This window comes from Heptranchias perlo, chromosome 28 (genome assembly GCF_035084215.1).
Source record: "Heptranchias perlo isolate sHepPer1 chromosome 28, sHepPer1.hap1, whole genome shotgun sequence".
Lineage (NCBI taxonomy): Eukaryota > Metazoa > Chordata > Chondrichthyes > Hexanchiformes > Hexanchidae > Heptranchias > Heptranchias perlo.
The window spans coordinates 21,437,976-21,455,309 of record NC_090352.1 but is presented as its reverse complement, the minus strand read 5'-3'; the positions used below and the strand labels follow the sequence as shown (position 1 = coordinate 21,455,309).

Below are 17,334 nucleotides of genomic sequence, written 5' to 3'. Positions count from 1 at the left end.
ATTACAAAGGGATATTGATAGATTAGGTGAATGGGCAAAACTGTGGCAAATGGAATTCAATGTAGACAAATGTGAGGTCATCCACTTTGGATCAAAAAAGGATAGAACAGGATACTTTCTAAATGCTAAAAGTTTAAAAACAGTGGCTGTCCAAAGGGACTTAGGGGTTCAGGTACATAGATCATTGAAGTGTCATGAACAGGTGCAGAAAATAATCAATAAGGCTAATGGAATGCTGGCCTTTATAGCTAGAGGACTAGAGTACAAGGGGGCAGAAGTTATGCTGCAGCTATACAAAACCCTGGTTAAACGGCACCTGGAGTACTGTGAGCAGTTCAGGGCACCGCACCTTCGGAAGGACATATTGGCCTTGGAGGGAGTGCAGCGTAGGTTTACTAGAATGATACCCGGACTTCAAGGGTTAAGTTACGAGGAGAGATTACACAAATTGGGGTTGTATTCTCTGGAGTTTCGAAGGTTAAGGGGTGATCTGATCGAAGTTTATAAGATATTAAGGGGAATGGATAGGGTGGATAGAGAGAAACTATTTCCGCTGGTTGGAGATTCTAGGAGTAGAGGGCACAGTCTAAAAATTAGAGCCAGACCTTTCAGGAGCGAGATTAGAAAACATTTCTACACACAAAGGGTGGTAGAAGTTTGGAACTCTCTTCTGCAAACGGCAATTGATACTAGCTCAATTGCTAAATTTAAATGTGAGATAGATAGCTTTTTGGCAACCAAAGGTATTAAGGGATATGGGCCAATGGCAGGTATATGGAGTTAGATCACAGATCAGCCCTGATCTTATCAAATGGCAGAGCAGGCACGAGGGGCTGAATGGCCTACTCCTGTTCCTATGTTCCTATTGCATTAATGTGAAGGTGCGAGCCTAAGGTTCGTGTGACTGTCTTGGACTATCCCAAACTTGGTATTCTTATACAGGGTCCAAAAAGTATTTGCTCCTTGAACACTGCTTTTCTTCAACAATTTTACCAATATATTTTTTTAATTTAATTTTTTTTCAAAAAAAGAAAATATATTTTATCCATGAAATTATTTTGTGTAAAAGTTTGTGTGGAGCTGCATGTTAGGAATGTGAATTAAACCAACTTTAGGGAGGGCTAGCATCTGTACCTTATTAAAAAAAAAGTACAAGTTCACATATGAATGTTGTCCTGAAATACTTTTTTATTACCTATTTGGTTGTCAGACTCCTTAGAGGATGTGCTTTATAAAAAAAAATCCTACCTCACTTACAAAGATTGGTGTTCATTTTTTGAATTTGTGCTTAAATATTGAAAATTGTTGAACAGCTTGAGTATTGAATATCTGAGTATAATTCTATCATAGTGTTGACTTTTTGTTGTCTATTCTTCAGGGCAGAAAAACTTCAGTTGTTGAATCACAGGCCATTGACTGCTGTGGAGATACAGTTGGTAAGTTTCATTTCTTTAGTTCTATCGAAAGACAGGAAAAATGGAAAGTCATGTACAATCTGAAAAAAATACTCCTTTGGCTACCAAAAAACAAGGTGCAGTTCTTCCAATGTATCAGTGTAGAAATGCATCACTCAATGTAATATGGAGCCATTCAGACCAGAATGGTTCCCCAGTTTTCTCCTTAGTCTATAGTAAAATAGTTGACGTCAGTTAGGGTGACAGCAGCAAAGTTTCAGTTGACCTCAGTGAGCTAGAGAGGGCAGTAATCAGCCATGGTTCCTGCTCCCAAACGCTAGCCAAAGACTGCAGGTGGAAGGATGTTGTTTAAGGACAGAATCGAGTTTGGTTGTGTAGGAGAGTACACAATACCTATGGAACATTACTCCGGCTTCAAACACTGCTTTCAGGAAAGGGGGAGAGAACAATCCACAGTCAATTTAATTACTACATCAGTCCCATTTTTTTTCAATTTTAGAAAAAATTATAACTCTGCTCTGAATGCTGTTTTCTGTAATATATGCATTGTGATTTAGATATGTATATTTATACTACGCAATGATCTGGGTTTAGGCCAGTTCTAGTATCTTATCACTGTGTGCAGAAAATTAAGTTGTAAGCTTTCCTATAATTTTACGGCTGTGTTATATATTTGTTTTTCCTTGTGAAAGTCAGCGAACTTGAGCCAGTTAAATGACCTAACGGGGCCTCTTTTTCAACTTGAAACTTGAGAAAACATACACAGATTCTAAGGTTGTTATTCTGTTGGGTGTATTGAAAATGATAACAAATGCAGTATCTGACTGCTGCTGGACAAAGGTGTTTTGAAATTGTCAGCAACGTTTCCCACTTTATTCACAGTTTCTGTACAAACCATACTTAAGCATACTTTAGTTTATATAATTACAATATGCAAACTGGTCAGTCCATGAGTGAATATGAAGCCCTGACAGTTGGTTAACTACCTCAGGAAGTGAGTCTTTGAAGGGGACTCCCCTTCAAACAGCTTGTGAGATCCAAGCCTTTAACTTTGAACATAATTTGGTAATGTTTTGTGACAAATAACATTCTACGGTTGACATGATGCTGAGTTCTTCTGCTACCGTCTGGCTCCGTGCCCTTTTTTGACCAGGAGATTCCACCTGTGAATCTGATCCCTTCTCCTGTCCCCACTATTCTCTAAATCAAAAGTAAAATATTGCAGATGCTGGAAATCTGAAATAAAAACAGAAAATGCTGGAAATACTCAGCAAGTCAAGCAGCATCTGAGGAGGAAGAGACAGTTAATGTTTCAGGTCGATGACCTTTCGTCAGAACTGGAAGAAGTTAAAGATTTAACAGTTTTTAAGCAAGTACAGAACCAGGCAAAGGGGAGAGGGGAGGAAAGAACAAAAGGGATGGTCTGTGATAGGGTGGAGGGCAGGAGTGATTAAATGACAGAAGGGATGATGGTGCAAGACAAGGAGGGTGGTAATGGGACAAGTAAAGAAACAAAAGAAGTGCCTGGAGGAGCTGTAAATGGCAACAGTAGAACCATTGCCAGCACCTGCTGACCGAAAAATTGGGACCAGTGGTTACAATCTAAAGCTATTGAAATCAATTTTGAGTCTGATAGGTTGTAAAGTGCCAAATCAAAAGATGAGGTGTTGTTCTTCGAGCTTCTTTGGAACAGTGTTCGGAGGCCAAGGACAGAGAGTTCAGAGAGTGAGTGGGACAGAAAATTAAAATGTCAAGCGACCAGAAGTTTAGGGTCAGGCTTACGGACTCAGCGGAGGTGTTCAGCAAAGCGATCACCCAATCTGTGTTTGGGTGCAGAGGAGATTGCATTGTGAGCAATGAATACAGTATACTAAATTGACAGAATTACAAGTACGTTGAACAACTTCTCCTTTGAGTCCACTCACTTCCTTCAAATGAAAGGTGTCACTATGGAAACCCGTATGGGTCCTAGCTATGCCTGCCTTTTTGTGGGATACGTGGAACATTCCTTGTTCCAGTCCTACTCAGGTCCCTTCCCTCACCTCTTTTTCCGGTTGTAAACAATTTTACAACACCAAGTTATAGTCCAACAATTTTATTTGAAATTCACAAGCTTTCGGAGGCTTCCTCCTTCCTCAGGTGAATGTTCATGATCTGAGAGCCTGTGCTAACTCAAAATAATTTTGAAACATTACAACTAGTTATATTAAAATTTCTCAAACACTTAAGCTACTGAAAATAAGCCATTGTTACACAGTTAAAATATTGTTTTCATTTGGAGATATTGAACCTTTAAATTAAAATGTCTTGAGGCTTCCCTTGGCCAAATAGAACGAGCAGAAAATTATTTACAATAAGTTGATTTTTCTATTCACTCATTTTTATTTGCAATGGAATAAAATTGTATCATTTTCATTAACAATGTCAAATTATCCGTTCTAATGCTCCAGATGGTAGAAGAGAGTGAGGAAAGACTAACAGAAGAACAGATTGAAGAGCTTCTACAGACCATCAATAGCATCCTGCCAGGAGACCCTGATGAGCAGGCTGCAGCTCAGCAGCAGGAAGAGGTGGATATGGTTGCTGAAGGGGAAGGAAACCAAGAGGCAGAGTCCTAGCGGAATCAAGTAGATGGACACTATTTCTGTTCATAAAATGTTCTGAGGATTGATCTACCTTGGTTTCGTATTTAAACCCTACTGACTGTACTTGGATTCAAGCCTGCAGTAATATTATTTCAGATACTGTCCAGATGTTTTCACTTATGTTACATATTGTACATCATGAGACATTGTAAGCTGTGATTGGCTAGTGTTTGCCTTAATTAAATTTATCAGTTTTAAGTTTTTATATTTCAAATGGTGCAAAGGCCAAAATACTTCAATCTCTACAGCTGTGAATTTGGTAAAAGCAGACCAATTGAGTACCTTGCACGTTTAGTTTATAATTGTTAGTCCACAGAGAGAAATCTTCCAAACTGCTGTATAAAAGGATGTTTGTGCAGAATTGGAGAGGAAATACTTGTTAGTGCGTTTTGTTAACAAAAATACAAGGTTCTATATTCAAGCCTGTTTCTCTTAATATACTGAAACAATACATCTATAGTACCATAGAAGTATTGTAGTATTATGTCCCTGAAAGTATGATGTCAAAAAGTGAAGTTTTAAATCATTTTTGGAAACTATTAAAAATAAATCTTCAATTGTTACATAAAACAAATGTTAAAAAATAAGGGGGATCGGTTCAGAGGTAACAGTAACAACTTTGGAATGATAACCGCATAATTTGACTACAAATTATGAAATAAAACTTTATTCTTGGGTGTGCAGCTTGAGTTTGTATGCAAATAGTGTAAGATTTGTTGGTTGACATCCAGTTGTATTCCACCAAAACGTCTGTGTTCAAAGATAAAAGCTTATAAGCATGTGGTGCTTACTGCCCCAAGTCACTGGGAAATGTAAATTATAAGATTATTGCCACAGTAACTTTAAAGGATGGATGAGGCAGACAACATGTGGATAGTGTTTAATTTGTTTTATAACGTTAGTTCAGTACAAATTGTAGTTTTAGTTGCTGGTATTGAGAAGGCATTCAACAGGGTTGAGTAGAAAAACTGGCTAGAAACTCTCTACAGGTTTGCTGCAGGGCCAGATGGGATCTAAAGAATGCCCAGAATACAGTGTGGTGCTTGAGACAAATACCGTTCCTTCACATTTCTTTTAAGTGTGGAAGGAGTATAAGGGTTAACTGAACTGACCATTCCTATTTGCATTAGGATGGTGGATGTTGCTATTCCAGGGGAAGGCAATCATTCAAAATCTTCCTACAATGGAGAGAGAGATGCAAAAAACTAGCCTCTATACAGTTGTGTGTTTTTTGCCTAGTGAATTATATGTATCTATTCATAATGTCTGCATAAATGTGTTGATGGATAGTAGCCTGCAAGATAAATTGGAGTAAATCTGAACCAATACATGGAAACTAAACTAACTGCAGATCCATTTTTTTCTAATTCCCCATTGATATGGATGACAGGTGCTTTAGTCTACCTTGTAATTAAAATTGGTCACACTATGTACTCCATGGCCAATGTCAAGCTTAACTCCCATGAGTGAATTAGAATGTAGAATTAAAGGGATGATCAGGCATGGTGGCAGTAGCTTTCAGTTTCTCTTTATGATAAAATAGTGTGAAAATTAAGATTATGCTGTGCTTAAATATATTTGGAATGCTTCCACTAGGAATACTGTACAGAATATTCAGACGTTATGGTAAGTTTCTTAAATTCACTGGGAGAATGCTGGTAGAGAGTTTATTTGGAAGGCATCCAACCAAATTTAACTAACCCATATTTGGGGGATTCCCAATTTACTCTTTTTTAAGAGCTTAGAGTAGGACTCACATTCTTCTAAATGCAGTTTTGTAAATATGTTCAACCTGACCATGTAGCGGGGAAAGATAATGTGAGAACAGGGGCAGGAAACTGCCTCGTGATTAAATCCTTTTGGGAAGACACACATGAATGCACATCATAGCAGAGGCATGTACCTCAATATTAGTTAAGAATTGTTTTCCCATTTTGATCTCTTCCAAATTAGATATGACTAAAAGTAAATATAATGATAATGTAAAACCTATGAGAAAAAAATGTTGGCAGTTATAGTTTCCAAATCTAAATCCTGAATTTCTTTTACATGTAAGTACATCATGTAACATGGAAAAGACAAACCATCACAATACAGAAATACATTAATTTTAAAATTACCATTGTATGGAGCACAACACAACACTCCTCCCCTCCCTAAACAAGGCAGCTGGAGTTTAAGTTAAGGAGAAGGGATGATGGAAGTGTGAGTTGCTTACCTGGGGTACAGTTGGAGATGGCTGGGTACCTCCAATTCTGCAAAGCATAGTCTAGATATTCCTAGCCAGCTCTGTGCACATTTTTAAGCTGCAGGAGATTCACTATTTGTTTATCTGCCAAATGAACAGTGGCCATTAGGGTGTGTTTTTTTCCAAATCAAGAAACTCGTTTGATTAAATGCAGCCAGAACCAACAATATGCAAGGATAGCAAGAACAGATGGATCATAACCAGAGAACATATGGCACCACTGTGCTCTAGGACTCTGCTCATCTTGCAGCAGAACCAAGTGATCTTAAGAGATTCCCACAGCATATGAACCAAGATTTGATAACCTCTAGCACAGTGCAAACAAGTCCTGAAAGGACAATTCCCCATGCAAATACATATAGGTTCAATTAAGGATCTTGGACTGATAAAGGATCACACTCAAAATGCTGACTTATAATTTTTGTTTCAAATACTGAGTAACCTGCAGTGTTTTACTACTATTTTCTACTTTTCTTATACGTTTATCCTTCTTGAGTTGAAATACATAAATCTCGCCCATTTATTTTAAACAGATTGATGCCTCCATTCAAATAGAAGACAGGGAAAGTCATATAAACAAGTAAGTGTTTTCCGTAAATATCACCCACAGTAATTTCTAGTCTATCATCAAAACAATGTTTGTCTAGAATTTGCTGGCAAAATAACAGCGAGTTTAATGGTGCACGTCATTATTAACAACAACGACTTGCATTTGTAGCACCTTTAACAACCCAAGGCGCTTCACAGGAGCATTATCAAACAAAATTTGACACCGAGCCACATAAGGAGATATTAGGACAGATGACCAAAAGCTTGGTCGAAGAGGTAAGTTTTAAAGAGTGTCTTAAAGGAGGAGAGGTTTAGGGAGAGAATTCGAGAGCTTAGGGCCGAGGCAGCTGAAGGCACGCTGTCAGTGGCGGAGCGATTAAAATTGGGGCTGCACAAGGGGAAAGAATTGGAGGAGTGCAGCGATCTGGAGGGTTGTAGGGCTGGAGGAGGTTACAGAGATAGGGAGCCAATGTATGTCAGAGAGCAAGGGGCTGATGGGTGAACGGGACGTGGTGCGAGTTAGGATACGAGCAGCAGACTTTTGGATAAGTTCAGAGTTTCTGGAGGGTGGAGGGTGGAAGATGGTAGGCCGGCCAGGAGAGCATTGGAATAGTCGAGTTTAAAGGTAACAAAGGCATGGATGAAGGTTTCAGCAGCAGATGAGCTGAGGAAGGGGCAGAGATGGGCGATGTTGTGGAGGTGGAAGTATGCGGTCTTGGTGATGGAGTGGATATGTAGAGAGAAGCTCATCTCAGGGTCTAATAGGATGCCATGGTTGCGAACGGCCTGGTTCAGTCTCAGACAGTGGGATGGAGTCAGTGGCTAGGGAACGCAGTTTGCAGCAGGGACCAAAGACAATGGCTTTGGTCTTCCCAATATTTAGTTGGAGGAAATTTTTGCACATCCAGTTGGACAAGCAGTGTGACAAATCAGAGACAGCAGAGGGATCGAGAGAGGTGGTGGTGAGGGAGAGTTGTGTATTATCAGCGTACATATGGAATCTGACGTGTTTTCGGATGATGCCGCCATGGGGCAGCATGTAGATGAGAAATAGGAGGCCAAGGATAGATCCATGGGGGACTCCAGAGGTAATGGTGTGGGAGCGGGAAGAGAAGCCATTGCAGAATGGAACCAGGTGAGCGCAGTCCCATCCAGCTGGATGACGGAGGTGAGGCGTTGGAGGAGAATGGTGTGGTCAACCTTAGATGAAGTTTGGCTGGTGTGCTAGGAGAAGGGAGGAAAGCAGCAGAGACAGCTGAATGGATGGTCTCAATCTTAGTGACAAAGAAGTCCATGAACTCCTCGTACTTGTTGGAGGTGAGGGTGGAGGAGGCAGGGGAGAGGGGTTTAAGAAGATGGTTTGTAGTGAAAAAAAGAAACCAGGGGTTATCTTTGCATTCCAGAATGATCCTGAACTAGTGAGCAGTTTTGGCAGAGGAGAACAGGATCCGATAGTGCTTTGTGGTCCAGCCAGATCTGGCAATGAATGACTAAACCAGTTGTCTGCCATAAACGTTCAAGTCTGCGTCCCTTGGACTTAAGGGAGCAGAGATGAGGGCTGTATTAGGGGGAACAACCAGGGTGAGAAAGAGTAATGGTTTTAATGGGAACAAGGGCATCAAAGGTGGAGGCAAGGGTGTCATTGAGCAGATCAATTTAATGTGTAAATTGTCCAGCAATTTATGGTGAGGAAGAGACACCCCGTGAGTTGCAAATTGCTGGACGATTTGCACCACTGTTCGCCTCGCAAAAACAGCAATTCGTCGACCTCCCCATAAGTTTCAAGAAATTGCTGCAATTATGCACTAATTATCAATTAAACTCACCGCAGAAAGTTAGGGCTGGTACTTGACAGTGTAAGTGCCCTTTTGTTGATGAGAATTATGTTCCTGCAATGCCACTCAACCTCTCCCGCCAAGACAGGGAACAGTTGAAACTGTGGAGTCTCATTCCTGCAGGTAGTAAATTGTTCTTTGAGAATTTTTAATTTTTACATTTTTTTCTTACTTTTCCTATCTCTTTTTACTCTCTCTCTCAATCCAATCTTTCTTTCCCTTGCTTTATCTCTTTTTCTGTACCTGATTTGACTCTAATTTACCCTATTCCCTTCTCCATCATTCCTCTGTTTCTTTCTAAATCCTTATATTTCATTGGTTAAGGAGATAGACTGTTGGTCCTGTCGTTCACCAAGGTCCCAGTTGCCCCATTGCCCTCATTATCAGCTCACATTTCCAGCAATTTGTGGCACAAAAAATTTCCGGGAGGAGGGAAGAAGTCTAACTAATGGGGCAGGCCACGAGATGCCCCATTCCAGTAAATTCTGGGCCAATGTTCTGTGAAAATATAATCCTGTTCTCCTCCAGCACCATCTTGTCTTTCAGAATGAGCAATGCTACTATTGGTCTTTGTACAGCTTGAGGTTAACCCTGTGTTTCAAGTCTTTTTTGCAGAGACTGGATTTGAGTTAGTGTGACATTATTTATTCTTTGTTATGGAATATAGCTACATTAAAGTTCCAGATGAAGACCTTAAGAATATTAGCTGGGAATTTGTTACTTTCATATTACACAGTCTATAATGACACCCAGTTAAGGCCATTAATATAGACAACAAAGTCTGCTACCCATATTGGAACATGGGCAGAAGAAATCAAGCCAAGAACTGAACAGGAATCAGGTTCTTGTGTCTTCTCTCTCACGAATGGTTTCAGTAAACTTCAGGGCTTCGAGTGACAATGTTAAAATAAAATGGAGGACATTGTAGGCTCTGCAATGAATATGGCATAATGCATGCCCAGCTTCTGTAGTACTTTTCAAGTTGTTTAGAATCTGTGCTTCTGCTGACAAGTTCTAAAAACAATTTGTGTGCTTCTAGTCACCCTCAATATTTTCTCCTTAACTGCATGCTCTGCTTTCAGAATAATCAGTACATAAAGGTAGTCTGAGCCAGAATGTGGAATAAGAGCACAATAAGCGTAGTCTGTTTCCAAGCCAGACAACTCCTCTAGGGCCGTACACTTATGTAACCAGAAATACAAAAAAAATTACCCTGAACATTTTCAGGCAAACCTGCCAGACAGAGGTCATTTTTTCTATTTGTGTATTCTGTAGTGTCTGCTTTCCTAAGAAGTCTGGATCATTCTCCAGTACTCAGCAAATTTGTTTAGATTAGCCATATGCACAGACAAAAGAAAATTCAGCACTTTGCCTTCTAGACATGGGTATCTATCAGGGTAAGTTTATGATTAATTTTGTTTACAGAGCTGACTATCTCATCTAGCCTGCTTATGTGCTTCTCAAATATATCACTCATGGATTTTTTTATGCTCAGTGATAATATCTGACAACGGCAGTGGTAGGAACAGAAGCAGCAGCAAAAGTAGTGGAGATATTCAGCATCATTATCTTGTGTTGAGCAACAGGACACTGACTTCTGGGTTATTATAGTGCTCAAAATAGTATTTTAATACTTTAGGATTTAGGTACAATGAATAACATAACTGCTGAGGTCAAACAGTTAAAATAAGGACTGAAAATCGGTTGTCATTGAGAACCTTCACATGATTCTCAATATTAGCCTTTTTTAAAAATTAGCTGTACCTCTTTAAAGAGGATAATAAGAGTTCTCAGTTTTCTTTGCTCCTTGATCACATAATATATGTTCTGGCAGCTGACAAAATAGCCCAAAGCATATATGAAAGCTAGCGGAATTCCACTTGTATCTATAACGTTTAAACTCTTTGATCAGAATACTTTTTATTTGTTTGAAATTTTGTACTTTTACAATTAAATCTTGCATGATGCCTCAAGCAGTAAATGCATCACACGTTGCAGTAGTGACCCATACATGCCAGCAAGTTCTTAGGTTTGATCCTTAGTGTGAGCTGTGATAGCTGATCGGCCTTGGCGTTCCTTGGCAACGTAGGAACCGAGAGAAAAAAAATCACCCAAGGTCCCTGCTTGTGATCATAATCCAGTAACCGTTGCTGTTTTTACACATAGGTGAATCAGGTGAAGATAGGAATGAGCTTTACTATAATACCCCCACGGGAAAATACCCCACCAGCAAGCACTCTTTGTTCAGGCTCACAAGAATGGCAACTGGGACAAGATACCAGTGGGCAGCCTGTGTCTATGCAGCCATACCTCGGAACAAGTGATTGCCATCACTAATTGAGGGAAAAAGAACTCACATTTATATAGCGTTCTACACGACCTCAGAACGTCCCGAAATGGCCCGCTGCTAATGAAGTACTTTTGAAGTGCAGACACTGTTGTAAAGTAAGAGTTAAGGGGCAAAATTATATTTTTACAATTATTATGTAACAGAACTGCGATTTGTGGAGTTCTTTTTTGGAAGCACTGCTTGCTATATTTGTTTCGGTGACACTTGTTGCTCGTCTGTCAGAGACATTATTCTTTCCCAATACCTTTACAAGTCTGTTTATTTAGTGTTAATAATTGGTGGATCATTTTAGGTCTGTTTGTTCTGCTAACCATTGTTTTGGCCTTGAAAATTTTTAGTCAGTGAGAGAAATGTTGTTCCACAGAAGTAAATGTATTACTTAGTAAGGCTGCGGAAAACTACTAAAAGTAGTTAATGTTTTGTTAATCAACTTTTTAAAAAGTGCTGCATAAATATCTGGTTAAAGTGGCTAAAGACTATGGTGTGGAGTTTCCGCTAGAGGCGCAATCGGCAAAATGTGCCTAGAATGCGCTGGACGTTGCACTGGTTTTGCGGAGATGAAGTTACACTCAAGGTTTCCGCGCAAACTCATTAGCATAAGCCTGAACATAAAATCCCCCGTGAATCAGCTCAATCGATCGTAATCGATTCAAGGATGGAACAGGGCAATATCCAGCATCACGAAGAGGAGTGGGATTGCCAGGAAATTAGCCATTCTTCAACTGACTGATTTAACGCTCTTGGTCTTACTTTTTAATTGGCTTTAGTTGACTGCTTTGATCTGCCCTTGGGACAAAAGACCCGCGAGCAGCAGTCAATTGAAGCCACACAGGTGTGTCCTGCTCTGCTGTAATTGACTGAATTTAAAGTGATTGCCGCAGCAACAGGAGAAATAGACCTGAGTCAGGCTTCAATTGACTGCTGTTCACTGCAGGTACAGGTGATTAATCCTGGATTCATATGACCACGGGTGCTTGTGTACCCGAGATTCTGAGTGCCTGTGTGATGGACACCCCCGAACGGGCACAATCGGCAGAAACTCGCCATTCCAACCCGTGGGCATAGCTAGTTTGTGGGCGGGAACTGCTTTGGGCGAATGAACTTTTGAACCAGCGTAAAAGATCGCAGATACTCCAATGTAAAGTGGTCATGGGCGAGACTGATTTACATTTAAATTCTGTGATCTTTAGCGCTATTTCATTTGATTCCACCCAGATTATGCTGATTTTTGGTCGGAAATCATGCGGAAACGCCACACCTATATGGGTAAGTACTGATAAAAATAATTACAAACTCCATTGAACAATTTGGTTCCTTAACGGCCTAAATCTTGGAAATGGTATGCCATGGAAATAAACTGGCTAAAAAATAATACAGTATAGCAAGTTGTAAGGTTAGACAGATACTGGAATTCATTCATTACCTTTGTGGGGTGGGGGTATTGAGAAACTTTCCACAGTCTTTTAGGATATTAAACAAGTTAGAGTCCTTAATATTGTGTGAGACCACTTCATTCTAGCTAATTGTTTTGGTTTCATGCCAAAATCAAATATCCCTTTCATTTGTTCACTTTTTTCAGCACTGTGCACCTGTTTAAAACAAGCCCTGCTGGGATTTCCTGCTCTGGCCTTTAGAAGTTTGATTTTGTGATTAATAGCTTAGTATAGTGTTGAAAGTTCTCTTTTTTGTGCTTTTCACGCAGCTGTATCTGTGTTATCTGTTGCAATAGGTACTATTTCATTTTGGCACTGTAAGACCGCCTTGACCACAGCACTGTTGCTGACAGCAGCTGCTTTAATACAAAGAAAGAAAGACTTGAATTCCACACCCTCAGGACTTCTTAAAACACTTCACAGCCAATGAAGTACTTTTAAAGGGTAGTCACTTTCATTATGTAGGCAAACGTGGCTAACAATTTGCACACAGCAAATGGTCCTTTAAACAGCAAATGTGATCAATGGCTAGTTAAGCTGTTTTTGGTGCTAGTGGTGGTTGAGGCATATATGTTGACCAGTACACCATGAAAATCCAGCTGCTCTTCAAATACTGCCATAGGACCTTTTATGTCCACCTGAACTCGCAGACAGGGCTGTGATTTAACATCTTATCTGATTCTCCTGTCTGCTACTTGCCACTTCTTCAGTCCACTGAGGGACCTGCCGCATTGGCCACTGGTGGAATCGCTCTGGAAGGTTGGTGTCTTATGTATGTCTTCTCTTGCAATACCCCTCTCCTGAGTGTTCCTTGCCGATGACCAGGGATCTGTGTGGGAACAGAGTTTTGGCCACCACTTAGGAGTGTGAAGCATATATCATCAAGGGTCTCTCGAGCCAATCCCTACACCTAATGAAGCCAGATGCAAGCGCCTTCTGTAAATTGGAGCCCCATGTCTCAATAACTACAGTCACAAGGGATATTGCATCTGTGTTTTGGACCTCTGACCTCGGGAGCCCCCTGATGCTGTGAAATTACTACTGGCTCTGTGGTGGCCTGCAGGTTTCCCAATTCCCTTTACACTACTGCAGAGATTTTGAAGCTGTATTTCTTGAAAGTCTCTGACATACAATGCGGTTATGATCTGAAGATTGTCAAAGGACTGCTTGAACTGTCTTTATTGGTAACCCTATAGGTAAGAATTTGTGTGCCCTGCAGCAGAGGAACAGGATCTTGCCCTTCATTCAGGTTGTTCCAGTTCCTGCTCATGCTGCTCTGCTACCACCTCTAATTGCTCCTATTCACATGCTGTGTCCTTTACCAGCTGCTCCCTCCTGATCATGTCTGTCCGATTTCTCCAAGGTGGATGTATCTGAGCTAGTGCCTGCATGCTCAGGAGTATATGATGCATTCTTGTGAAATAGTCCAACTTCCTGCTTGGAGTAAAGGCATCATCTTGGGACATCCCTCCGTGAAGAGAAATGGAACATGTGTTACCATGATGCATGCATGAAATAGTTCACACACTGAACACCATTGCACACTGAGTACATTGAATACCATATTGTTGGTGGATAGTGTGTTTGTATTAGTGAGTAAGTTTGAAGGAGAAATGGAAAGTAGTTTGAAGACAGCATTTGCTTGGTGGCCTGCCAACAAGCCACAAACTATCTCTCACTCACACCTTCTATTGGCTCAATGCCATCAGTCCAGTTGTGTCTCTCCCTCCCGTTGCACATCCTTATCCTTTAAAAACAGACAAAACATGTTTTCAGCATTTGGAAGGATATAAGAGTTGCCCAGTGCCCAACCTACATTGTATGAAAAAATGACTTAACAAAATGCAAGTAGTTTCTGATGGCAATTTGACTTGCAACAGTTATGCATAACATTAGAAGCATTTTTAAGTGCCAGCCACAGAGTTCAAGTTGTGGATGTGAAAGTGAAAAACGCAACAGATTATGCCAGTGTTTCATATGTTCCGTTGCTGAGGCAGCACCATATTTAGGTAACGGTGCTTGTGGCAGGCATAGTATAGGCTTAAACTTAATTTGAGGTATCAAACTGCGGACAGTCTTCCTCAAGCCTGAAAAATTCTTCCACATCTGCTCCAGTGGCCTAAGTAGCTGGGAAGCAGCATTCATATAATCACCTCCGACTTTGCATGCTGCACATTGTGATCCAGAAGAGAGTTCCACTTGGCCATGCTGCTCTATTGTACCTCCTGCAGCAAAGCATCCAAAACTGTTATCATTGCAGGGCTCCTTCTGTCTATCTGTCTTTGCCAAACTTCCACACCAAAACAAACAGTTGGATTGAAATGGACCCGCTGCCCTTTAAAAGCTTTTTTTTTGTGATTCCCTGCCCCTTCCATTCATTGTGCTCCCTCTGCTCATGGAAAATGTACAGTGAGCCCATTTAGAGTATGACACTTAATTAAGCTAGGTTAGCTAACCTCTCAAGTTGTGCAATGGATCACAGGAGCATCATGATCCTAATACTCCAGCTATGATCTAACTAACATTTTGTATAAGTACAGAATTACCTCCTTGCTTCTATTATACAGAGAGATTTTAATAATAACATTTAGATATAATATATACATTATGCACTATTACCAAGGGGAGGCAGTGGAAAAGCAAAAGTAGGCACACACCCTTGTATGTAAGATTATTGAAACATTGGATTGTGTGCAGAGTTCCTCCTAAGGTTGTGTGTTATTTTTCGGGTATATTCATGGAGGACATGGGGAGAATGTAGATGTAGTATTGATACAGTGAGCAGATTTTCACATTAGGAGAAGGTCTCATCTATGAGACCTTGCATGGATGTTAACAGTTCCCACTATAAATTGGGAATGCTGAAATGGAAGTGTGGTGGGAAAATCTGAACTAATAATTGTAGTACAAGATTTCATCATGACATGATTTGTCATGGACTCCATTCGAAGGACCGCACATCTAGACCTAGTTCTTGTAAGCAATCAGAGTGGCATCAACAAATTAAAAGTAATGATATCCCTGGGACAAATAACTATAGTATGATCAAATTTGAAATCATCTGGTTAGCAGGCTCCAAGATATGACTTCAAGAAAGCAAACTTCAAAGGAATGAAGAGTGAACTAAAATAAATTAAATGAGATGCATTGCTGAGAAGACCTAATTCAAGGAAAAATTCAAAACTTTTATAATAAATATGTAAATTATAGCAAAAAGAAGTAAGTATAATCTAAACAAACAAGAGACAATGTTCCAAGAGGTTTTGCCCATTTCCCAACATACCTCCTGTGGGCAGGGATTGAAATACAGCCAGGAAGCTGTTCTGTTAGCTTCCCAATGCCCACCTCCACTTCTGGGATTTTACACTGAAAGCAACGACAGGTGTTGAATATGTCCACTTAAATATGGGCAGGTGTATTCAAATGGTATGTTAATGTAGTTCCCATCATTAATGCCATAGCAACGCTCATCACTAGGAACGCCAGTGTGTTGCTGCGAAGTGCAGAGAGTGATCAATTACACTCATCCCTGACTGGAAATTCAAAATTTAAAAATAACCTTTGTCTTCAGCTGCCACAGAAACAGCTGGCTCAAATCCACTGCTGCAGGTGCCTGAGGTGTGTAGCAGTGATTTTTTTCAAGCCCCCAGCAATTGATGCAGGCAGGAATTATTTAAATAAAGTGGGCCAATGAAGAGAACAGAATTAGCCCAGGGAGACTTTGAATGGCTTTGTCAGAGACAGTGATGATGATGCTCTCAACTGTCAAATAACCCACTGACAATTAACTGTCAATACTCATACATGAAGAATGGTCATTTGGACAAGGTATCAGAAGGGTGCAAAAAGCAGTGAACTTCATTCATGTGTTACTGTATTTCTAAAGCATATATATAAATTGTGAATGGAGGACTGAGGGACATTAATAAGCATATAGGGATCATTCTTACAACATTATTATGGATTTGCAAAAATTCAAATGACTATTTCTCCTTTAATGCTAAGTACAGCAACTAGACTGAGTAAAAAGGAAATTTATTGCTTTTGAAATTGTTCTGTACTTTGCCAAATAAAAAGTGGTAATATCTGCCATATCAAGCCCCTCAGTGAATTGCAATGTAACTAGCATCTAATTGGAAAGAGGGTTCAACCACATTTGTGGAACTGTAAGAAAATAAAAAGAAATTGTTGCAGCTGCTGTGAACAGAATTTCTGATCATACACAGGAAAAGCATTCAAATTTAGATGTAGAGGAGAGAGCTTTTTTAAAGTTGCAGTGAGTTGGCAGTATGACATCACCAGTATGGTATTGCAGTACAGTACAGTATTCAGAAAATCCTTTTAGTGTGGTATTGAATATCCTTCTTACAGACGTTCTACAACAGAAAATGTGTGGCATGTTTTTAATCATCTTTTCAGTAATTAATGTTCTGAGGAACTTTCAAGTATGCACAGCTCTATAATTTCTGTAAATTGATAAAAGTGTTACAATTAAGAGTGATATACAACAGTACTCTTCCAGAGCAAAATATGGAAAACTACAGTTTTACTGTTGAGCCATTACTGAATTAATTTAAAACTTTTAGTAATAGTTGATAATCATTTCTGGCAAGTTCATATTCTTTTTATTTGAAATAGACATTGTAACTGCTTAAGTAAAATAATAGCCAATCATTTTACACCTTCTTTAAATTTCGTTTTGGATTACCTGAGCAGCTTCTTTGTGAGCAAACTTCAGAAATTCAAGGCATCGCCTTCCTGCCGATGCTTTTGCACTTGGCGAAAGGCAGCAATCCCCATTTTTACATGGCAGCTGTCAAAGAGTTAAACTACAGTATAAGATGCTCTGGCCGCCCCCC

The 17,334-nt window shown here is 39.9% G+C and overlaps 1 protein-coding gene and 1 long non-coding RNA gene across 2 annotated transcripts in view; one reads left to right on the top strand and one right to left on the bottom strand.

Moving 5' to 3' along the window:
- The window catches only part of crcp (calcitonin gene-related peptide-receptor component protein), a 68,508-nt gene extending 63,765 nt beyond the window's left edge, over positions 1–4,743 (top strand). Inside the window, exons 5-6 of the mRNA XM_068008206.1 lie at positions 1,379–1,436; positions 3,866–4,743. Of these exons, the coding sequence (XP_067864307.1) occupies positions 1,379–1,436; positions 3,866–4,033 (226 nt within the window). The 3' untranslated portion in view covers positions 4,034–4,743. The remainder of the gene's footprint in view (positions 1–1,378; positions 1,437–3,865) is intronic.
- On the bottom strand, positions 1,178–17,295 carry LOC137344917 (uncharacterized). Its single transcript, XR_010968492.1, has 3 exons — positions 17,184–17,295; positions 8,684–8,809; positions 1,178–1,457 (listed from the first exon to the last, which is right to left on the bottom strand). It is a non-coding gene; the product is annotated as an uncharacterized lncRNA (long non-coding RNA).
- Positions 17,296–17,334: the final 39 nt, after the last annotated feature.